At 45.8% G+C, this 23,447-nt stretch overlaps 1 protein-coding gene across 5 annotated transcripts in view; it reads right to left on the bottom strand.

Annotated features, from left to right (window-relative positions):
- ARFIP1 (ADP ribosylation factor interacting protein 1) overlaps window positions 1-23,447 on the bottom strand; it is a 42,450-nt gene that overhangs the window by 5,628 nt on the left and 13,375 nt on the right. The window contains exons 4-10 of one of the 5 annotated variants that reach the window (XM_061552465.1): window positions 17,114-17,215; window positions 15,777-15,885; window positions 9,669-9,788; window positions 6,698-6,816; window positions 1,607-1,828; window positions 753-910; window positions 189-363 (exon numbers count right to left, since the gene is read on the bottom strand). In XM_061552465.1, coding sequence (XP_061408449.1) covers window positions 189-363; window positions 753-910; window positions 1,607-1,828; window positions 6,698-6,816; window positions 9,669-9,788; window positions 15,777-15,885; window positions 17,114-17,215 — 1,005 coding nt within the window. The remainder of the gene's footprint in view (window positions 1-188; window positions 364-752; window positions 911-1,606; window positions 1,829-6,697; window positions 6,817-9,668; window positions 9,789-15,776; window positions 15,886-17,113; window positions 17,216-23,447) is intronic. The other 4 variants (XM_061552466.1, XM_061552468.1, XM_061552467.1 and 1 more) reach the window with 4 other exon arrangements.

Genomic DNA, 23,447 nt, shown 5'->3' with positions numbered 1-23,447 from the left:
TATATTAGAAGAGCATCGCCGATATCAAATTCCCTTTCTCTCGAAGGCTTTCCCTGCCACGAACCGATGGGGGGGGGGGGGGGGGCCGAACGCACGCGTCGAGGTCGCTCGCACGACGGGTGAACATCGAGGTGAACAACAATGCGTCGGCGGCGAACGAGCGCCCGCGGTGGAGGACGAAGAGAGACCTTGTTCTCCTCGAGGAACTTGAGCTTGATGGCGACGTCGCCGCGCAGGCGCTCGTACTTCTCCTTGTGCGCCGAGAAATGTTGCTGCGCCGCGTCGATCTTGACGACGACGGCCGAGTCGCGGGGGCCCAAACTCAGCTCTTCCAGGTCCGTCCGGTAAGCGTCGTACTCCACTCTGTCGCGAGCGCACACACGCACACGCGGTCCCACACGCACGTACGTCATGCATACTACTGATGCGTATTAAGTCGCGCACGGGAAAATAACCATTGGATTCTTGCAAAACTTTTTAATCGTTCCAAAACTTTGAATTATAAATGAATGGGTGGCCATTAAATCAAACGGCATGAGTTTCGTTCTTCTTAAAAAAATATCTCGACAAATACGCTCATCTTCGAACAAACACGCTCATCTTCGAACAAACATGGGTTTTTATTGTCAAAGCAAGGGTTTTAAATATCATATACCTCCAGCAAAAAACCTTGCCCAACAATCACAGATGAAGAGACGGCGTTAGGCTTCGGGTCATTTAAATCGCTGGCCTTGTCGACGTTGCATCCTCACCTGGCGTTCTCGTACATCTTAATAGTCAACAGGGTGTCCTCCATCGTCTTGTTGACCAGAGTGTTCACACTCGACACAAAGAAGTTTACGGCTCCCAGAAGTGTCTCGCCGTTTTTACACAGCAGCCGCTGCGTTTCCGCGTTGTACCCAAACTCCTCCTGCACGGCGACGCATACACAAGTAATTAATTTTTTGTCCCATTAAGTCACCGCAATTAGCTAAAAACAAAGTGTTTTGCAATGTCGTGTGAAAAAAAGCAGTGACGCAAGAGAGATTTGCACTATGAAAAATATGACCTCTTGCAAGTGAATCACGCAGTCACACGAACCAGGAACAGTGAATGTATAAGTTGCGGCACTAATGGCCAATCTTGTATCCGAACGTCATGAAGACATTTATGTTGCCACGCCCATTGAGGTTCTGCTGCAGCAGATGGGAACTTATTCCTAACCGCGTTATCCAATAACGCGAAAAATGACGTGTCGACCGCATATAAAGGCGCCTTCACAGTGACCAAGGTGAACGCGTATGCTAAAATTATGAAACCAAAATAAGATTCAGTGATGCCATGTCAAAAATAGTACCCATTTAGTGAGGCTAAGATGCCTGCAGTGACAGAAAAAGACAATGTGCTGGCCGTTTCAAAGTGATAAGGTCTCATTTGGCTGAAGGCCACGTGAAACTAAGTCGCATGGCCATATCTTTCGGGCAGGCAGTATCTGTTCCAGGCGTCACATCTGTTCTGCAGGGCCGTAGGTTCCCCAGCCCTGCCCGAGAGCCGGCGGTGGCCGAGGCGGGCGGTGACTCAGCGCAAGCGCGGAAGCTCGCACGTCGCCCCCTCGGGTACTACTCGCCTGCAGCTCCGGCGACTTCTGGCCGAGGTCGGCGAAAGCGTCGCCGAGCGAGCGCTGCGTCTGCACCACTTGGTAGAAGTGGCGCGTGAGCTCACGCGCCAGCCGCAGGACGCTCTCGTACTTGCGCTTGGTGTCGCGCAGCACCTCGATCTGAGCCTCCAGCTGCAGGTCGACGGTGCGCGAGCCGCGCCCGAATCGCTCCGACAGCACTTGCTTGGTGCACTGCTCGTGCGAACACGTGGGGGGGTGGGGACACGTGGTGGGGGGGGGGGAGCGAGCGCGCGGTCACACGAGCAGTTGCGTAGCACGTGGACTCGCACGCGTGGGCACCCGGGACCAAGCGCGCAAGCAGTGGCATGCAAGGCACGCATGCACGCACGCACGTACGCACGCGTTCGGGGGGCTACGCCCACGTGGCGCCGTGCCGATGCGAACGAGGTAACACTTAAAAAAGCATCCCAGATTGAGGGCACCTGCCCTTTTCGAACAAGATGGCAAGATAAACCCATCATTGGACCACGTGCGCTTAAAATGCAAACTCTGTTTTGCCTAGACCCGCAATTATGACCTAAACGGTGCACGGAAATTAAACGACAGTTTATAATAACACCAGCAAGTGGAAATATCCGGTTGAATGTAAATTTAGTTGGTTTGCGTGTACATGTCGTGCCTGCATGCGAATGTGCGAAATATACGCAAGCACAATAAAGAGCCGAAGGCTATCTTTGGGAGCCCAGCACTCTGTGCGAGTCAGATGAACACCGTGTTTCTCCCCTGGGCTCTACCTGTAAATGTCGCTGTAAAATAGAAACTATTCAACTCTTCAACTCCAAGCCACTCTCTGTCAGAGGCTGAATGAAGCAAGGCCAGCCAACCCAGCCACTGGGCGCAGGCCACAAACTGCCGTCGCTGTGACGCACGTGGCCCGCCGTTTGTGCAGCGCCTCGCGATGCCGCCTGTACTTAAGATGCCAGACAAGCGTAAGTGCGGCCCTCTCGTCAATTCACTACGAGGTGAGGGCCACCCCCATGCCATGAATGAGCATGGGCTATATAAATGCAAATTGTAATTTTGCGTGCCGAGACTAACGTAAGCCTATTCTGAAATAAAATAACTTCGAATAGTTTCTTCACTATTTTTACTTTTGTCAACATATATTAAAGTCTGCAATTTAAATTTAATCGTGCTAAATTGTTACTTAAACTGGGTGGCCCAAAAGTTCGTTTGCAGAGATAGTATTTACCGACAGTAAGTCCCAACTCATCTCGGCAAACTGACTTTTGGGGCCACCATGTACTGGGCAGTCGAAACTTTGTGTACCGGCAAAGGTACATTTAAGATCTTTGAAAAACAAAGATGCCTTAAAAAAATATATACATCTGCTCCAGTACATCAGGAAACATCCTCCGGCTTTCTATAAATACTATACTTAATACACACCTTTGGGCACAATGTCTTCGGTTACTAAACAGTAAGACATCACACTTCAAAAGTTATTTTTCAATAGCCAACGCAAATGTCAACTTCTAAAATGTCCGAAAACATTTGGTATGACCTCTAAATGCTGTTTATCTATTCAATGTGAGCAATTTTTCAAAACCTGTTTTCTGTAACTGCCCTAATACTACCCTTGTATAATGGCAAATACAAGTTTAGGTAATTTGAAATAATTAGAAGGGATAACAGGCAACTAGCCAGTGTTCTAGAAATCACACTTAATAGTGTGCGGATTCCAGTTCTTGAGGCCTCAGATTGCCAAGCAACTCAACAGAATGGGGATTAAGTTCTCCACAATCCATGGGAATAAACAAACCTATTTGCTCTAAACCAGGGAACCAGGCTCGGCCTCCCGAAAGCATCTCTTTAAAATGACCGACTTGGCGTGCACTTCAGGCTAAGTACAAAATCTCAGTGTAATTCCAAATGCCCTGTCCCTATTCTTCAGCGAGAGCCCCAACAATAACAACGCATTCCCCCCCAAAATCCTCTGCTTCCGGAGGACATCTTTTGCAACCCGCACCAGCCCTGTGCAAACACGGCACACGTTCTCATCTGCTTTTATGATACCGAGGCCACGGATCGGTGCACGTTCTACTGAAGCAGCCACTGTGCACTGAATGGAGGAGTGTTTGATTTTTTTTATACTAAAATACCTTTGCACTGTCTATTGAAGAAGACGAGACCAAAAAAAAATTTAAACAGTAAATTTACATTATCTATCCACGGTTAGATGAATGTCTCCCGCAACCAACACTGCCATCACTCGTGATCCCGCGATGCCAAAACCTATTTCTGCACATCAGCTAATTCATCGCTCCATATCCACAGTGGCTTACCCTCTCGGGTGAGATCTCTTCTTTGGCTGCCATTCCATCATATACTTGTCCATTAGCTATTACCCCTTCGTGAGAGTCATGTTCAAGCCCCACTTTCCTTAAGAGTCAATGCGATGTCTCCAATTTGTTTTCCGATTGCCAGACTTCGTCAAATGTCGCTGTGAATAGCCTCGGTGAGAGCCTAACTCCTTACCAGACTCCTCTTCCGATTTGTGTTTTGTACTTTGGAAACTTTAAGTGCACAAAATTAAAAACCTGGATCCAGAGGAAGGCCATAATGGCCAGATGGTTCCCCGCAGGCTCATGTGTTTACTTGTTTGGGTGGAAATTACGCGAGATTGGTTTTGGATTTGTGCCACGCCTGCAGCGCAGGGCAATGTCCCTCTCAATCAGGTGTGAGCAGCAAACAACACCTGCCAACACCTGTAGATTGTTATCAGGCACTCCCGCGGTGGGAGGCCCACACGCTTTCCACTGAAGAACACATCCCACAGGAAGTCTCCAACAGTCGGCATGCACCGTGGAAAGTAAACTGTCACCCTCTTGGCAGACGAACCCTTTATCCATTTAAATATAGTTAACACAATCCGTTCGAGCTCCGTTAAATATTCATCGTCAAGCACAGTTGTGGAAAGGTGCCGCTTCACGAAAAAAGGTTGGCCCAAGATGCAACCGTGTTCCGAGTGCAAACCAGATTTATGGGTTAGGCTCCCGTAATTGCATCATAAACCAGATGCTTCTGCTTCTGCCACCGCCGTGGGAACGCGACTCCGTGTGAGGAGTCAGCAGAGCTCCGCACAATGGCTCGCGGGCCGACATTACCATGCCAGGAATGTCTGCTCGTTGCTTCCCGTGAGCCACTCGGCCATTCCGCATCCCGCTCCTCGTTCCGTTCCCCATTACCAGGGAGAATCGTTCTCCAGAAAAGCCAAGAGCACAAAAAAAATGAAAAGGTCTGGATGCCGAAGGGCTGCAAACAAGCCAGGCATCAGCATGCCTCTGCAGCCTTGGCAACTGCTTAAGCTGGCAAAAGCCTTTATCACTGAGGCCGCTTGAAGGGGCTGACTACAAGACACAGAAATACTCCAAGGGAAGTTTTGCTATAGGACTCTCCGCATTTGCACTCATTAGGTGTCTAGAACATGAAGGGACGTTGAGATTGCACGTGTAGTATAGCCACTGTTTACTGGTTAAAAAGCTACACTCATATTTAATATCAACTGGGGGCACTTTAATGCATACAGTAGGTCAAGCACTTACGCTCATGACATTTAGACTCTCAAATCATACATGAACCTAAACCTACCCTAATCCACTGCACCACTAAAGTGTGAGCAAATAAATACTTCATTGTAATACTGTAACCAAGTATCAGCCGAGAACTTGCCGAACCAGTCATGACTGCGCCCCCCTTGTCAGGCAAAATGGCCTTCTGGGTGAAACCTCTCAGTGTCAAAAAAAACTTTCCAGCAATCACTTTTTTTCCTCCCCAATTTTTTCCTTGACAAACCACTTTGAGACAGCACATCCAAATTTTGGAAAAAAATATGCTGTCCGTTGTATTTCAAGCTTTTTACCCTTTGCCCACAGGACACATTTGCCTAGACTTTCCAAACGGCGCACTTCAGAGGTTCTCGCAAATACCGTGGTTTTATTTTTGAGTAAATGACAGACACTCCTCCACGATGTGTGAATGTGCAACGCACACCGATTTTTGTTTGCTAGTCCAGGTCTCAACTGTCCACGATGTTCCACATTTAAACACCGCCTGCACCATTTTGCTTGTAATGTGAAAATGTTACTTGTCTGACAGGCGTTCAAAAATATGTATTCATTCGTAAGACCAGCATAATTATTTTTAAGCCTAATCAGTGCGTGTCCTAATCATAGAATGTATGTTAAAGAGCAAAACTAAATTGCAAAATATACTCGTACGGGTTCCCCCGTGGACACTTATCCCATTGCGAAACATTTTTTGGCCATGCCTCGAACGCACACATTTCTCGGTGTGCGCACGTAAGGTGGCTCGTGGAAGCCGCGACTTGACGTTTGATTTAGGGAAGGCGAGCGGTGCACGGCACTTTGCTGTGGGGAGAACATGTGCAAGCCTTGCAAATAACCCCCCCCCGGCCCCCCTGCTGACCCCTAGATTTGGGGGCCAAGGGGGACAGCAGGTGCAAGGGTTAAAAGCCCAGCCGCTACCGCCGCCGCCAGCGTTAGGCCACAGTTGAGTGTGGTCTGGAGGTAGGGGAGGGAGGCCGAATAGGGGAGACAGAGCGGAGGAAGGTGCGCAGTAGGGGCAATCTCGTCTTGTCCGTATGTTCTCTGATGGGATGTTCTCGCTGTCAACAAGCTGCAGCATCCATCAACGTCCGTCAATGACAATCCTCTTCGCATTCGAAACTTCAATTTGGCTCGTTTGACGTTAAACACTCGTTGCACTCGTTCGGGTGGCAACACACATACAATTACACGTACATACACACAGGTAAATACATATGCGTAACAATGGAAGGTCACACAGATGCAATATTTACAAGGCCAATGATAAAACACTGGCTTTGGCTACAGGAACAATAAACTCAAAAGACAATATTTGGAATAAAAGCACCCCTCCACAGTTGCCAGTGGCCTTGAACAGTCGCAAGGCGGAGTCGCGTGTGTTGGTCTGAGGGACGTCGGTGAGGGCCGTGTGTGTGTGCGCGCGCGTCGGTCGCTAGGCACGGCCGTAGAGGCGTCACCCCCGTGCCCTCACCTTGTACGTGTTGACGCTCCACTTGCGCACGATGTCCAGCTTCTCCAAGGCCACGCCCTTGGCCGGCTCCTCCATGGACATGGAGCTACTGCTCGGGGAAGTGTGGAGGCCCGGGGCGCCTGCCGACAGGAAGCACGGTCACGCGGAGCCATTGCGCGACCGCGCAAAACAAGCAACTGCACTGCGCAACCATGCACTCGCACAACCACATGATCGGGCATATGCACGATGATGCACTCACAGAACCACATCACATAATGCAAAATCATCCATCCACAGAACCACATTACCACGCACCCTCGCTGTCATGTATCTGCACCAGCACACAGCTATGTGCTCTGTACAACCACACACCGACACAGCGATACTACCACAGTCACATAACTGCACAACCGGTTACACAACCACACACTCGCTCAACCTTGCAACCACCTTACACCACCAGGGCAAGGGCCCCTCCACTCCCCCTTCTGGATATATCTACCGCACTTGCCGACAAACAATTTATGTGTCAGTGGCCGGCAGCACAAAACGCCGTAAGTGAACATTTTTCCTTGCACTATGCCAATTTATATTGGCTGTTTGGAGACATTCACGTAAGCGGCTTTATGCCACCGGCTTCAGAAATCCAATGAAGCACAACATCTCTTGACACTTTAACACCCCTCTCTACCAAATTGGCTGCTACATCGTGCAAACGAGAATGCGACTTTACACATTCACTTGGTCTTTCCGTATGGATTGGATGAAGTTGGCACATCAACCAAAACGTACCACGTATCATTGGTATATTTTTTGTTGCCGTGTTTATTTTTTTTTTAAATTAGTTGTTGCTTCTTTGGCTTTCCATTTACCATGCCTGAAGTTAATTTAAGAGGGACACTGAAAGGCACACACAATTTCACATTATAGGATCAATATCATTGACTGTTATTTTCACGTCCAGTATGAAGATTGCCTTTCCCACGTAAGTGATTACTCAAGCAATGAGTCGACAGCGTCTTGTGCGGAATCAATCAATGAAGAAAATGTTTCAGTGAATTTCAGCATATGACTTCGCTGTCACCATTGGTTGATGTTAGTCAGGGGGAAAAAAGGCAAAGCAGGATATTGGGTGTGCAAGCGCACTCCACGGGAGAGAGGTGAAGCTGCGGATTAAATGCATCACAGCCATCGCATCAAGCGGAGATGACATCAGCAACGAAAGTGTAAAAGGTTTTCTTTGCGAGGAAATAAATTGCTTCGTGCTAAAAAGTGCAGACACAGCGTAAAACAACCCATCACAAGACAGGCAACTACAGAGATATATTCATATTTAACAGGATGTCATTAACAAGAACTCTGCAGATTCGTGGAACTATTATTTTGTTCCAGAAGCTCTCATAATGTGGAGCGAATTGTTGGAAATCACGCCGAACAACAGGCGATACAACCCACAGACGCATCGGGGAGAGCTCCAGAGTCGATCATGAATCACGGCCATTTTTTTAGTATTCACTAAGTAGAAAAGTGACCAATTAAGGTTTTTTTTTTCTCTTCACACAGATGACGTCTGTGTCTGCACTTTAAACAGTCTCTAAGCTTCAGGGAGAGAGAGAGTCGTGTAATCAGCTGGGAGGCAGAGGCTAGCACAGGATACAAGGAGTGGTTATTACACCCGCGAACATGCCCCACAGAGCCACGTGCAAGGTTCGCCCCGTGTCAGCTCACAGCGATCTGCAAAGCAACCCAACCTCTGTGAGATCATTCAGTTGGCAAGCTGAGAGTTTTAGGGAAGCACTGCTTCTCGCCAACTTATAATGCTGCGAAATGAATACAGCTTAAATTGGTGTTAGCGTTACACTCTTAAGCTGTGATGCGAAGGTAACTTATTTTACTTTGTCCTTGGGACCGAGCGAGCCTCAAGGACTTAAAAAAAGGCAGCCGCTTTCTTAAGCAGCATAAACACGGTGGATTCTGTTTCACAGGTAAAGCATGACACAGCTTGCCTGTAAATAAACCGCTTGCCAACTCAATGTCTTCAGCAAACCGATTCACAAGGGCTTGGTTAGTGGGGATGGAATTTGGCTTCGTGCCACAATTCAAACCAGGGCTGCGATGTCTCACAAATACATTCATATTCCTTTTGAAAATTCTGCGCAGACAGGAATGGCTATTAGCTTATGATAATGAAAAATGGAAAAAAGACAAAGCAAAATAATGGAATGTTCTAACATATTAGGACGTGGATTGGAATGGTATTTTGGAAATTTGTATACCTGCTTTTATACTAGAAAACTAGAAAATATTTGCCACAATTTCACTCATCAAATTAAACTTTAATAATTCCAAATTGATAATTCTGGCAAATTTCTTCAATGCCAAATGCAGCACAGAGAGATCATCTTTCATTAAAGACTTGAAAAGCTTTGCGGTTAATGTCGCAATCCTAAACCGTCATTATTGGTCGTCACATTTGAATCCGTCGCATAATGAGACGGAACTGAGACCCTTAAACGGGTGTTCAAAAATCATTAAATAATAAAAGGATGGTTGGTTTCTGCATGTGCTTGCACAAGACTCTGCAGATCATTTCAGCTCTGGCGTCTCGCGAGCCAAGACGGCACACCCAGCCGGGCGACTGCGGTTGCCGCGGGAGAGATTTTCTTTAGCAATTTCAGGAAAGGTTTCATGAGGAATCACACCCCCAGGTAGGTGGTTACCACTGCTGATGGAAATATACAGGAGCCTCAACCTCATTTCACGACACGTGCATCAAAACGTATTTTTTTATTCCGGTAAACAACGTAAAGTCGTGATTTTAATGCTTCAATCAAATTTTCTAACCTCAACAAAAACGCCGAGTGCAGTTTGACTGCGTGAAATAAAGAAACAAATTGAGCAATGAAATTTAGCCTCTGCAGATTTCCATACAAACTCTTCCCTGTGCTCTTATAAGGGACCCATGTGCCAGTGGTGGCTCCAACGGTACCTTTACCCGAGGGCTGTGGCAAGCTGCCTTCAGCCGTTTGATTGGCCAGCCTACTTGCTGCCGATTGGCTGGGGATAACCACGGTTGCTCCTTTAACCGCAGGAGTGTTGAGTGCGGTGCCTGTATGCGATGACATAAAAAATAAATTATACGTAACAAAAACAAAGAAAGCAAAAAAAGAGCAAAATACAAACTGCAATGCATAGCCGATCGCAAAGTAAAAAGGGGAAATTAAAAATATTACACAAAAGCTGCGATGCGCATAAAAAGGACCAAGCTTTAAAATGCTCAACTTATTAAATGAAAAAGAGCGATGCAACAGAAACAAAACTGACAAATGTGGATTTACAAAACGGGCTATAATTACGGACCCATTTGGTATAGCGCATCAAAATACCTTAATGCTCCAGATGGGCATAGATGGGTACACTGCGTAATTATAACCCATGCTGTAAGGATGATGTGTTCCATCACACCTGTACGTGGGGGTAACTGTGGGTTTCTTAGCAGAATTTAAACACCAGAAAAATTAAGCAAATGTTTGTAGATTACTTAAATATGACTCACATTAAATCCCCTGCCCAAAAAGAACAGGTTTGTCACACATACTCCACACATTTCCTGTTCACATCGATGGTACCGACGCCCAAGCGCCATAAATGAACTCACAGAAAGCAAGGGGGGAAAAAATTACGTTGAAACTTCCCTAAAGTTCATGTTTGCGTTGACGTTCTGCCTCAAGAGGCACTCGTACACACGAACAATCACGCCGGATGGTGTGGCGCAGATTTAATCACAGCGGATAAAACGAACAAGGTAACCCTTAAAACCATTAAACCCATAAAACACAATGGGAATGTCTTGCTTCCAGCAACACAATCTGTGCTCCAGACTGCAGGCGTTAGTTTAAGGTATTTGCCGTATTTTCCCTTCTTGCAAATGAAATTTGTACATATTCTGTTGATAATGTGTTTTCGTTACGCCGTTGCGTTTTTACGTCACAAAATCTGCAACAGTACAATCGGCTTCGACAAAACCAATTCTCAAAGTGGCTGCTCGCTATTGGCCAACTGGGGACCAAAATTTACATTTCATAATTACTCGCGCTAATCTTCTTCTCGCATAAAGGCAGGCAGATGTAAATCATTCGTTTAGGTTCAAGTTTGCGAGCCATGCGATAGCTTCGGGGGTAGCGCGACTCACTGTCCAATCCGCTGAAGAGCGGGCAGAGGATGCAGTTGTTCGCTATGTGGTCCATCTTTTGGTTTGAGTGGCCGCAGTCACACTGTGGGTCAACTTTAATGTCCCATTTGTGGAAGAGCAGCATCAGCGACCGGTTATTGTGTTCCGAAGCGGTTGCTGGGAGCCACCACAGTTTTCTTGGCAGATGTAAGCCAATTAAAACTCGCATTCACCAACATTAATTGGTGCATTCACAATGATGCACAGCCGGCGAAGAACGTGCTTGCGAATCTGCCAAAGAAAAATCTGCCAATGTCTATCCACTGCTGGATAAAGGGCTCCCCACGTCGTCACAATTCTTCACGGTCTTGCAAATAATGCAATCCATCTCGTTCTTGCATGAGCCAATCTCATCGCTCCATCATCATTGCAGCGGTCGTTTTCTCAGACAAGTTCACTCCTTTGGATGCCTTCATCAGTATCTTCCACTGGCCATCAATTCTGATAGCCGAGACTCGTCCTGCTGAAGCCCGCTTAGTTTTATCACAAGCAATACGATACCTCTATTGGAATTTGTTTCCTGATCCACACGTCCTCTGTCTCCTCCGTGCAATTCTCAGCAAGCACCTATTTACGCGCATTTTTCAGCTTTTGTTCCATTTTATTTGTCAGCGTCCATGTTTTTAATCCATATATAAAGTAGGTGATACGGACTGATTAAAAACGTTCTTCTTTAGCTCCTAAGAACAAGAACATTGGTAATATGAACAATATTTCTGAATTAAGCCAAACTTGGATGAACAAGTGAATTTCATGCGCACTGCTATTAAAATTGAACTCATAAAATAGGTCTTTTTTTGTAATGCATACAAGTCCTCCGGTATGCGATAAGGATCTGCGGTGTTGTGCTTCTTTGGGCAATGACAACATGGCAGTGTGCGCCTTCAAAACTGTTTTGATGCGCGGCGGCAGCAGCTCGGCAAACACACACTGCAGCGGGGAAACCCGTCGCACGGCAACAGCGGCAGGTTTGGCATACAAATAGAGCAGCGCCTGACGTGCGAGTGAGGCGTGGGAAGGCCTCCAATCGCCCCCCCACCCCACCCCGCAAAGGCCTCAAAAGCCAATGGCGCTGCGGAGCCTGGCGCCCGGTTCCTGGGATCGATTGAGCACGTGGCTCAAATGTACCGCCTGCTCGCCGCCCACAGGCACAACCGGTAACTTCCCCGCGCACCGAACGAAGACAACTTCACGTCAAGCACGCGGTCACGCATCCCGGGGCTGAATATATAAACGATGGTCAAGTAGGCGTGGACGAGGTTTTTTTGGTTTTTTTTCTTTTGCTGCCGCGTCACATTTGACACTCCCGCACAGATGTCCCTTTTAACGAACCAATTGTTAAAATGACAGATAGTTGAACAAACGCATAAAATGGGCTAAACATGGGCGTATAAGGGATGGAAAAGAGGCCTTCCAACGAAGTTCTGATATGAGAAATTGGTTATGATGTTAGACCCAGTAATATAAAATATAACCTCACATTTTATGGCTGTATTATTGATGACTGCGTGGCAATATTGTTATTTGTGCTAATATATCATTGCCAATGCAGTATCACAAATACATTCTATAATATAAAGGTTTGCCCAAGACTTCCCAAATGTGCATGCAATCCCAAACGGAGATGTTGGTATACTATTTAACATAATTCGCTCATGTTAAATATATTTACTTTTAAACAAATAGTGTTGAATATGTCCAATACGCGAGCTGCCAGAGTGGTGCAATAATGGGGCATAGCTCAGCTCCGGCTCATTCCCCAATTATTCACTCTCAACCACAAGGAATCAAGAACACTCCAACCACTGTGCAGTGGTTGCATCAAAGGATGAATCAGGTGTTGGCAGCTGTAACGACATGCTGTAAGCGTAGAATTTTCACCGCTTTGGCAATTTGTGGAAACCCCGAGAAGATGTGCATTGACAAAATGAATCAGAATTCATTTACAGCCACGGCAGTTAAATTTTTTTTGGGCGTTGGGTTTTTGTTTTATCAAAGGAGGCAATAACGCAGATTGACTTCCATATCAAGTCAGAACCCTTTCTTTTTATAAACTCCCAAATCACACGTTCTGGTGAGCCTCCCCTGGCAGCCCGCCGACATGCCCGCACTGGTCGAGACTTCCACGGCGTGATTCGGCGTGGACTTAAATACTCTTGCCATTATAACCGCGGAACCGAACCGCGGCCGTGACCAGATTTAACACGACGCGGCGGTGACGCCATCCCCGGCGGAGGAGCGCCGGGGGCCTCTTTGAGAGCATAAGCGGCCCATTGTGCAGCGTGGCCTCGAGGCGGGCCGTGACGAGTGCTCGCAGTTTGTATTCTCACATTTTGGGGACCGCCTCATTAAAGCCAACATTATTACTGCCTGCGACTGGTGTGGCATCATAAACGGTAGCCTCCTTTTCCCAGTTCTCTCCCGGCAACCCCCCCACACCAACCCCACCCACCTCCCCCTCCTCCTCCTGTCACCCTGCTCCATTTGGGATCGCGTTAAGCACGCAATCCTGCTGCGTGTGCAGAGCTATGATTATAGGATGCCTGAAAAAATACATAGGGTTTGTCAAACACAGCTAAATTTACACTTCTTTTTTATGCCAGCGTAAATGTTGCCGTCCGCGCGCGTGTTAACATTTTCAAAACCAAGCTGTGGAAACAAGCCTTGGGATACAGCTAGCTCTGGGAGACTGACGTGAGCCCATACGGTGGCGGCGGAGTGCAACCATAGCGCAGAAAGCACGCCTCCCCGCAAAACACAACTGCCCGTTTATGCTGCTTATTGACAGCCAGAAACATGACAAGGAGCGCTTTTGTGAGTTTTGTTTGGCGAATGGCGCTGCTGTGCTGACCCATACCGACCTTCCCGCAAGACGGGCCCTACTGTTGGGCACGGAGGCGCCTTTTGTTTCAAGGACTATTTACAGAGGCCCTCACCAACTCTTCACCCAGATTCTGGCTGCACCACCACACATATGGGTATTCCGCCGCCCTCATTTTGTCCCCTTTCTTGAAAACAAAATAAACACCGAAATAAACACTTGAATAAGTTATTGTTCAACTTGATTTCCAGGGCCCACGTTTATGTTTTAATTACGATCCTGGAAAGTTAAGTGTGACCTCTAAGTGCTCGTGCTTTTGACGCCAACTTAAACGGAAGCTCCCCAAGAAGAGCAATAAACCTTTCAAAGGGAAACAAAACGTCCTGTGTTCCAGTGGGTGGCCTGCCCTCACATCCCACTGCCTTCTGCAACTTCAATTTACCAGCGACAGAGAATAGGATTCCTAATCCGGTCTGCCTCCCTGCAAGCTCCCCCACAGTTCTCCCTTCATCCGAAGAGGATTAGCAACTCTGCTGAAAAGCCCACGCGGAAGACGGGTATGGAAGATAAGATTGGTCGTACTACAATAAGACTCTTATAGTCTGTCGGGTGACTTAACAGTAACAATAGGCACCCGTGATGGGGGGTGGGATATTTAATGTACTCTTAACGTTAAACCGACACTAATATACGAGTATGCGTGACAGCGCACCAATGCGAGGAGAGAAATGTTTTGTATTTTTACTTTGGCTTCTAGCTCTTTGCCGAATTACACACCCAACACGAATTACCTGTATGCGGTGTGCAAACGCACATTAGCACGCGGCCACTGTTGGTAGCACGTGTGCGAGTGGGTTAAAGTAAGAAAACATCACAGGCCCAGCGCGGCGTAAATACGAAGCATTAGGATGCAGTGACAACACGCCTTCGGTTTAGCACCTGCGCTGCGGCGCTGACTCAGTGACTCTGCAATAAAGAGGTTCACAGCTGCCGTGAGATTTCAAAATCGGCAACCTCCTCCTTCAGCCAACAGCACCATTCATGTGCGAGAACAACTGGGAGGCCTGCCTGTCAGGAGGAATGCTTTCTTGCCACATGGGAATGCAAACAGACACCACAATGCTGTGGAATTTATTTCCTAGAAACTGTACGTGCAATGAGCGCGGAACTTTTAGGTTTGTATTTTAAGCTGCTCAGAGGGAATGTTTTAAACGTAATTCAATTTACTTGCTCTTTTCATAAACGTAGAAAGTCGCGTGCTTCACTGGGAAAAAATATTCCTCGCCGTTAAGTAATTTAAGTATTTTTAATCAGAAAATAGATTCAAATAAAGGGGGGCGGGGCCCCACCTTTGGCCACTTGGCAGAGTTTGACGATGGGTGAAATCATGCAGTGAAGGACACACAAAGGTAAACTATAAGTTCTGCAGACACACAGAGGCTTGAGTGACATTGCAAAAGGGCCTGGCGCACGCAAGGCTGTGGCAACTTTGGTGTAACCTGCCATAAATGAAACGTTCATAAATGTTAACATTGCAAGTCCATCCGGTTACTTTGTGTGCCTTTTAAGTATTATCATTATATTTATCACATACGGTCTACAAATGTTAAGGGAATTTGTGCAAAAGGGCACACAATTGCCTAATAGCCACCTCCGAGACCCTTCAAGTGCCCTCCGATCCGCACAGTCGTGAGCAGAAATTTCTTGTCCGCTCTGCCACATGAGAGTAATGTTTGTTACGTGAAAATAAGACCAATAATATAATCATTGTATTTGGAATGTATTGTATTTGGAATTTTTTTTTTCTACGTGGTCATTGGTGACTGGACAGAGACCAAAAACTCACTACAATTGGGAACTCCGTTAACTGCTAACCCGAGATCACAGCAGTGCTAGCTCAGCACTCTGACCTCAGAGCCACCTGGACCACCCCATGCTTAAGCAAATTCAATCTCGACTGCGATTTAACAAACAAAGCAATCGAATTGTTGCATTGTCCATGCGACAGGGGAGAACGGACAGTGAAAAAGCAGAGCTCAATTAACCTTTCACGCCGCCCGCCTGCAGCACCCCCTCCAGGCTGCCCCCGTAGCCTCCCGACACGACGCTCGTCTCGTTCAGATTCGGCCCGGACGCCATCATCTGCCGCAGGTCCTGCAAAGCACGAGCAAGCGAGCGAGGTGACAAATGAGTCCACGCGTGTCGTCAAGTGGGACTGCACTGCAGCATCAACCGCTGCCGCTATTGAGCATTACACACACACACTTGTTAACACGAACGCGGCGCTGCGTATGCATTCATTTTAATAAAAATAGACCGGAGTTGTGGGGGGGGGGTGTTACTGCCGTTAACAAATGAGAATGGTGCGCGATAACATGTTTACTGCAGAAAAACCTAAGTTACGGCAAAAAACCCTGCTATACTTGTGTCAACACAAACATGAGTAAAGTACTGACAATATCTTGAAATTGTGCAAAAAGAATGTGACGAAAACACCTTATTTCCTTACCAAAGACAGGCAAAGCAAGGTTAGCAAAAGAAGCGCGCACACACACGGGGAACTTTATAAATGCACCAACAGGTTGAGCATTCCATGTAGAATAATGGCCGTAAAAACCACAACATATAATCATGAATGGCAAGCTCCCTTGACCGTGCAATACAAAAACGTGGCAAGGGTTATTTGTAGGGGTTTCATAAAAAGAGTTGTCTGTCATTGAACGTGAACGTAATAACGTCAAGAATTTCGCAAGCACCACTTTAGAAAGAGTGAAATTTCAGTTTGGTTGGGTACGTTTAGGTCGCGGGGAAATAATATTGTTAAGAATTGCCAGCCTAGGTTGGTTAGTCATTGGTAGCAGTCACGCTCACATTTTCCCCCGTTGACTTATTTACGCTCTAAATTTGTGCTTCTCCATTGCGATGTTCCACTAAAGTCTGCTTTTGACAATAAAGTCACATCCAAGCACACTCCATCGACCAAACCGAGCACACAAAAGCATCAAGGCAATACTTCCACACTGTTAACTTATAGTTATGAGCCACTAATAGGTCTAAAGGTGAAAACTCAATATTTTACATCCAGCATTCTCCAGGTTACTAAATTAAAAATGTAATTTTTTTGTATCATTGCTGGCATCTGACCAAAGAGCAAACACACTCGATTGACATGCAGCAGCAAGTCGCCGTGAGTTAAAGTAACTCAATACGCTACCTCCCCATGGGTAAACTGTGGGCGTGTAATCGCGTGTCGTTACACCGACAGACCTGCCGGCAGCGCCAGTGTGCCCCTTGACAAGCCAACCAAACAGGATCCCGTCTTTTACGGAAAACGCCTAACAAGCAAGAGCAATGGAAATACACATTTATGCACTTCACTTACGTATTGACAATCATACTCCAGGACACTAACAGTCTTATCGGTGCCGAGCCATGACTTTTGTGTCTCGCCATCGTCGCCTCGTTCTGTGACGTGCGCTGCACCCTGGGTCGTGCGTGCGTGCAAAATGAAAATCAACGCCAGAATGAATACAATCACAACCAATAGCCCAGAAAACAGAATTAAACTCAAAGCCAAATGGCAGCGGTAAGGGAACACTTCATTTTTAAGAATAAACTGGGTCGTTAATCTTAAATAAAGTAACTTGGTCATGCTTAAAGACAGCCTAAACAAAAAAAACTTTCAATTGCTTCGCACTGGAGTGAGAAGTCACAAGATTGTGACTTGAATGCGGTGTAAGTCACTCGAGCGGAGCGGCGCATTTAGTTAACCTCTTTTGTGCCAATTAGAGCTCCTGTCCACACAACACGGGCTTAGAGAGCGCGCCTTGCAAACAGCCCCGAGTTAGCGCTCAAGGTAACAGTCGCTCGCCAATATGGATAAACGTACACGGGCGTGTTTGTCTAAGCCGCTTCGTCCAGACGCTGAGCGAGCGTGCACGTGCACACGTGTCATTATCGACAGCGGTCAACCGCATCACTGCACAGAGGCCATTAGATCAGTGGACGCGTTTTATGGATGTACCGTTGATCTATTTATAGCGCAATATGAAGGAATTTGTATTACCCCTCTTGGGGTTTATGTGTGTTATGCTGCAGTCACATATTTAAAGTATAATTCTACATTATTGTTATTTTATAATACATCAATGGCAAGTGATATCTGAGCAAGAACTGCCACCAACCTGCACTGACAGTGTGGTGAAGTAAGGTAATATTACCTCCATGACTAGCATTGCCTTGGGAGGCTTTATTCAGCAGTGAATTGACGAAGGGGCTGTACATTATTAAAACATCGGATCATTGTGACCGAGCGATTGAAATTCTGAAGAAGTTCTTCAAGGTCTGAAAAGATTCAATTGCCCACATAGTCAGATATATGTTTATAACTAGAAACAATTAATTTTCAGAGTCTGAGCTGCAAAAAATGAAGGACTGGAGATCGATTGGTTTTACTCAAGTAGTGTCAGCCTAAAGTTTGAAATTGCTTTCAATTTTGCATAAACATTTGAAATATACAATCTCTATCATCCCACAACTAAGTAAACTCCCTTCTCAGTATGGTAATGGTAAGAGAAAGCTGCCACAAAGTGGGCAAAACCCACCACCGGTAACTATTGAAGATTAGAGAAGATACGCAAGTTAGACATCATTCATAGTGACACAAGTTAGTGCGCTTGCGCAAGGCAGGTCGCTACGAGGGATGACGGCCAATCGTCAGGAAGAATGGCAGTGATAGTCAAGGATTGCCACGTGTCTGAGAGAACATCCACCGAGGAGACGGAGCGAGGAACACAGGTAGTGTGCAGATGGCTGGGTGGATCGTTACATGGCAAGATCTTGAGAGATTCATAATCAACGATGTTGGGTTTAGATCGCGTTATTTAAAAATGTGTCGTAACCCTCCACTGATCTTGAGAGATGGCAACAGCTTGGGGTGCCATTCATCCAGAATTAGAGAGATCGTGGATGATGAATGCGCATTGCTGGAAAGTATTCAATGTTGTTAATAATAATAATCAGGATTTTATGCAAACCAAATTTTTCATGTAAAGATGTTTATACTTCCTGTTTTCTGGCTTTGTTATAGTATACATTAAATTGTGTACAGCTGTAAACAAAGGCCGTTTTGACAGTAGGCGTCGTACACATTACAAATGTGTGCAAATTGACCGTACCCAGGGGAGGTGTGCTTACCAATCGTCGCACATCCAAGCGTCGTCGTACAGAGACAGAGCGCGCTACCGGTTTATAAAACAAAGCCGAGCGGGCGCTCGTGTGCGAGCTTGCGCATGGATTATGCATAAACTAAACAAGCTCGAAATGTATATGTACATTAATCGCTGCTGCAAACACACTGAAGAAATGGCCCATTGTGCAGCGGACTGACAAATGACACGTGTGGCGCGATGATGTTTGGGACCCTCACACGGCACACGACTTCAGTTATAAAGGACACATCACCATTTATTACACTTGTTTAGAGTACGCCCCAAAACAATTCGCACCGAAACAAGGGTGCGCACTGCTCCATCACCATGACCGGCAGTCAGACCCAAACGCACTCAGTCAAGTACAAACCCTCAGCCTCTTGGCTGCGCACAAACACAGAACTGCTCGCAAAAAAAAATGTAACCCACAAAACAGCTATTGTCGTTATGTACCTAGGCTGTGTGTCACAGCTATCCCATGTGACTTTGGTAATTCGTTTGAGGGAAAAAAAATACTTAATTTATGCAAAGAATTTCAGAATTTTGTTGGAAGCTACGCACAGCACACTCTAAATTCGACAATTCACACGTTTTGTGAGGTTATGAAACAGCCGTTTGACTTCATAGGTTTTTTTTATTTTGTATATGTCTACCAGTTAAAACTGGTCACGCGCCAAAATTACTAAAATGTCCCAGGTTTCTCAGGGCCCCACACTGTAAAGTGCAATCGACAACGATAGGTCACTGTCTTTCTAAACTCTCTCTTCTCTGAAGAGGCAGTCTCAAATGTCAGCCGATTCTAAACGTCTCTGCCATAAGGCAATCCTGTTAATGTTGATATTTAACTTTCATTTTTTATTATGGTCAAGCATGCTAAGATAGCACTCTGCTGACATCACCCATATGTTTTAAAACATAAATGAAGTGGTCACTAAAGCCCTATAATGGAATCCCTGACCTTGAATTTAAAAAAAATCTCTATTTTTATTCTCTTTGGTTCTTTCGGTAAAGTCACGTAGGTAGAAATATTAAATAAAACAAACAATAATATATCACGACGTTTCGATCGCAACACAAGCGGTCGTCCTCGGGCGGATAAAATGCTTCTTCTGTCGTATGGCTCATGTAGAGCAACTACAATTTCACATTCAGTTGGTCAAACCAGACAACCGCATCAGGAGCAGCGGAGTGTATCGCTGCAGTGTCTCTTTTGTGTTTGTGGAGCGGGCCTTGCGTCGTTATGTCTTATGGTCTGTACTGGATGACCACAGTATTTTTTATTAACAGAGCCTCAAACTGGACATAGCCTTGCTGTGTATCTACAATAGAAAATGCGGTGTTTTTTTCCGGTTGTGTAGTGCTTTATAAAGCGCTGGCATAGCTATTCAGTGCTAAGGAAGTTGAACTACCCCACAGCCCATTGACCAATATTCTCAGGGTGCCAGGCTTACAAAAAGGGTGGAAATTAAATAGGGAACCACTCAGCTCATTTACCTATGCCCATGCCAACCGCACTATGCCACTCGCTTTCAAGCACCATAGGCAGAGGGAACTCAACAGCATTTATGCGAGTGCATTCTTGACATGCCAACACTGAAGCTGAGAAGGTGCGGTAAACACTCGTTCACCTGACAGGCAGCAGATGTAATGCCGGTGAGACATGCCAAATTTGCCAACATCACAGCAATAGCAACAAAATGATAACATGATCAATTGGTCTCCAGGCAGTGTCATGTAAAAAAACAATGCAAGCCACATATGTACCTTTCAGCAACTTCAAGTGACACATTGTCAACTGCAGTACAGTATCTATTTTCTTTTGTTTGTAAACTCCAAAACATTTTTTCTTGCCTCAGGCTATTAAACACAAGGAACAAACAGTGCAGGGCAGACCGTGAATTATTAAGTGGGGGAATAGTTTATTCTCGGTGTGAATTTCCATTTATCGCAGGCCTAATATATATCTACATTACAATGGCCTCTAATTTGAATGTTTATTTAACAAATATACATAACATCCACTCGCAAGAACCCACTCCCTCATGGACTTCCTCACATTCATGTGGTACAACATGAATAACACTCTTTTCAGTCAATTGTAACGAAATTTTTTTTACATCTTCCATACAATTAAAAACAAAAGTGTGTTAATCTACAATTGCTTTTACTTATAAACCATAGCCGACTACAAATACACTAATATTTTCATCACAAAGGATTTATTTAAAAATGACGTGAACATCATTTGCTTGGTGTGGACCGATGAAATACAAATAACTAACGAGCCCAGGGCTTTGAGTTTCATTTGAAATGTGCATTATGCAGTACCACCGACCCTGTCAAAGTAGAAAACATGCCCCACTGTGCCCACCGAGGAGATGGATAGATTGCTTCGAGATCCTGAGAAATGGCGATGGCTAGGGGAACTCTTCATCCAGCAGCGGAGAGATCAACGTTCATCCTGTCAATTTGCAGGCCAGTGCCGCGTACACCTTCTGTCATTCAGGGACAAGCTGTCACTCGGGGCCGCAGGATGACATTTGGAAACTCTTCAGATGAGATGTGATTGTAAGGCCCTCCGAGTTGGTGAGACATAAAATTTCCCAGTATATGCAAATCATTCATATAAATCCATACGACTGATGATGACAAGTATGTATTTTTCACTTCTATAGAGGAATACATATTGACAGCGGTATGTAACCCATCCTATTGGGACCCTATTTAAGTTATCGAAAACTGGGGACCCACGAGGGTAGAGAAATGCCCCTTCTCATTTTCCTACGGTGGCGAGCCACCCCAAAAGACCTCACAAACCGGTCATGCGGAACTCAGGTTCTTGCCTCCCCCACGTCCAACCGGCAAATTGGCGCCCGCCCACCTCGTCCTCCGTGACTGTGGCACCGGCACAAAGTACTGGCCACAACTAACCCATAGTAACTCAGAGAGGTTGTGGCTCGGGACACACGGTGAGGTTTCCAGGGCAAAACGATGCAGCAGTTAGGTTGTTCCAGGAGATCGCCAGGACACCGGCCTTACGTAATCGCACGCCGCTGTCATTCGTCTAGAATGAGCTTGAGTAGGAAAGGTCAAACAGAGACCGAAAAATGCAATGCGGCGCTGCATTTTAAACGTGCGGCAAATAGACTCAGCCAACATGGCTATTGTACTGCGTATTGACAAATGACAAAAAGGGTTGTGATGTATCGAATGCTCTCACGGCACCTCCCTTTAAACTTTTGGAATTAAATTAAAATAAATTGCGCCTGTTGAGCGAATCCTGAAGATGAAACAAGAAAATCAGATTATACAATGTGCTTAGCGCATCACCAGCCAGCCGTGGACCCATTTGATCAACACTCAATCGCGCACCAACTTTTACAATGAACAAGTGATAAACCAATACTGCACATACGCGCAAGCACACATTCAAATTTAATATCTTAAAGACATACACCATCGCAGTGATTGCTCTTTTGTGGTTTCAATAAAACTATGTTCAACCTTCAATAAAGCAATGCTGTAATTAATTTCTTACTGTTCTCTAAAGCACGGTGCGTATCGATACTAAACCAAACCACAGCAAACCAGAGACTCCATCCTGAAATTTCCCAAATTTAACAGGAGAATGGGGCAAGAACAATGAAATGACATACATAAAGGCATGGCTTGTTTTTAAAAACTGCGAGGAAGCCAAGCCCAGTTTACAGTGTTTTCTTATAAAAAAAAATATTGAAGTGTTAAAAAGATCAACCATCAACACACCCATGGGTGGGGCAGTGCAATCATTGACAGTTTTGGACAACAAGTGCAGATTAAGGGTGTCATCATCTCATGCGTTTGTCCGACAGGCCTAACAAGACGTCCTATGCTGTACACGGACGCAATAAACATCAACTCCCAACTTTAAAAATAAGTGGCATGGCAACAGTGCCAGTAAAGCTACGAACAATAGCTAAACGTATTTCCATCCCAATCATATTTACTTTTGGTTTCACAATTGACACGACAAAACGAACTGTGTTCTTCACAGTCCATGCATGTGCACCCTCCTGTAGATTTATGGAGTTAGACGTCATAAAATGAGCCGCATACATTTAATGCGCAATTGGCTTGAGACGATTACTCACTGCGCCACCAATCCTTCCGTCCACAAACCACATCCACCTAAACTTTTATTGTGCTCATTCCAACGGCTCTCAGGTTTCACTCATGCCACGGAGGTCAAATGCGAGCCTGGTAGGGGACACGGCATAGGGAGCCCGGTGAGAATAGTTCACTACGAGTTATCAGTAAGTAATGGGGGGGATAAGACAGACCACATGGCCGTTACAGTAACAAGCACAGCAGGATATTCATCAGGAATTCCAACAGCAAAGCTAGCACTTTCACAGTTCATAGATTACCGTCGGACGTGAATGACCAAAACCCCCGACTTTAATTGCCCTCTCCACTGGGATGAATTTGTTCAATGGCTCACAAAAACACTGGTCCTCGAAAGGAAAG

This window comes from Lethenteron reissneri, chromosome 16 (genome assembly GCF_015708825.2).
Source record: "Lethenteron reissneri isolate LAM-NWPU_2019-01 chromosome 16, ASM1570882v1, whole genome shotgun sequence".
Classification (NCBI taxonomy): domain Eukaryota; kingdom Metazoa; phylum Chordata; class Hyperoartia; order Petromyzontiformes; family Petromyzontidae; genus Lethenteron; species Lethenteron reissneri.
The sequence above is the reverse complement of the archived record's forward strand: the minus strand, read 5'-3'. Positions and strand labels throughout refer to the sequence as shown.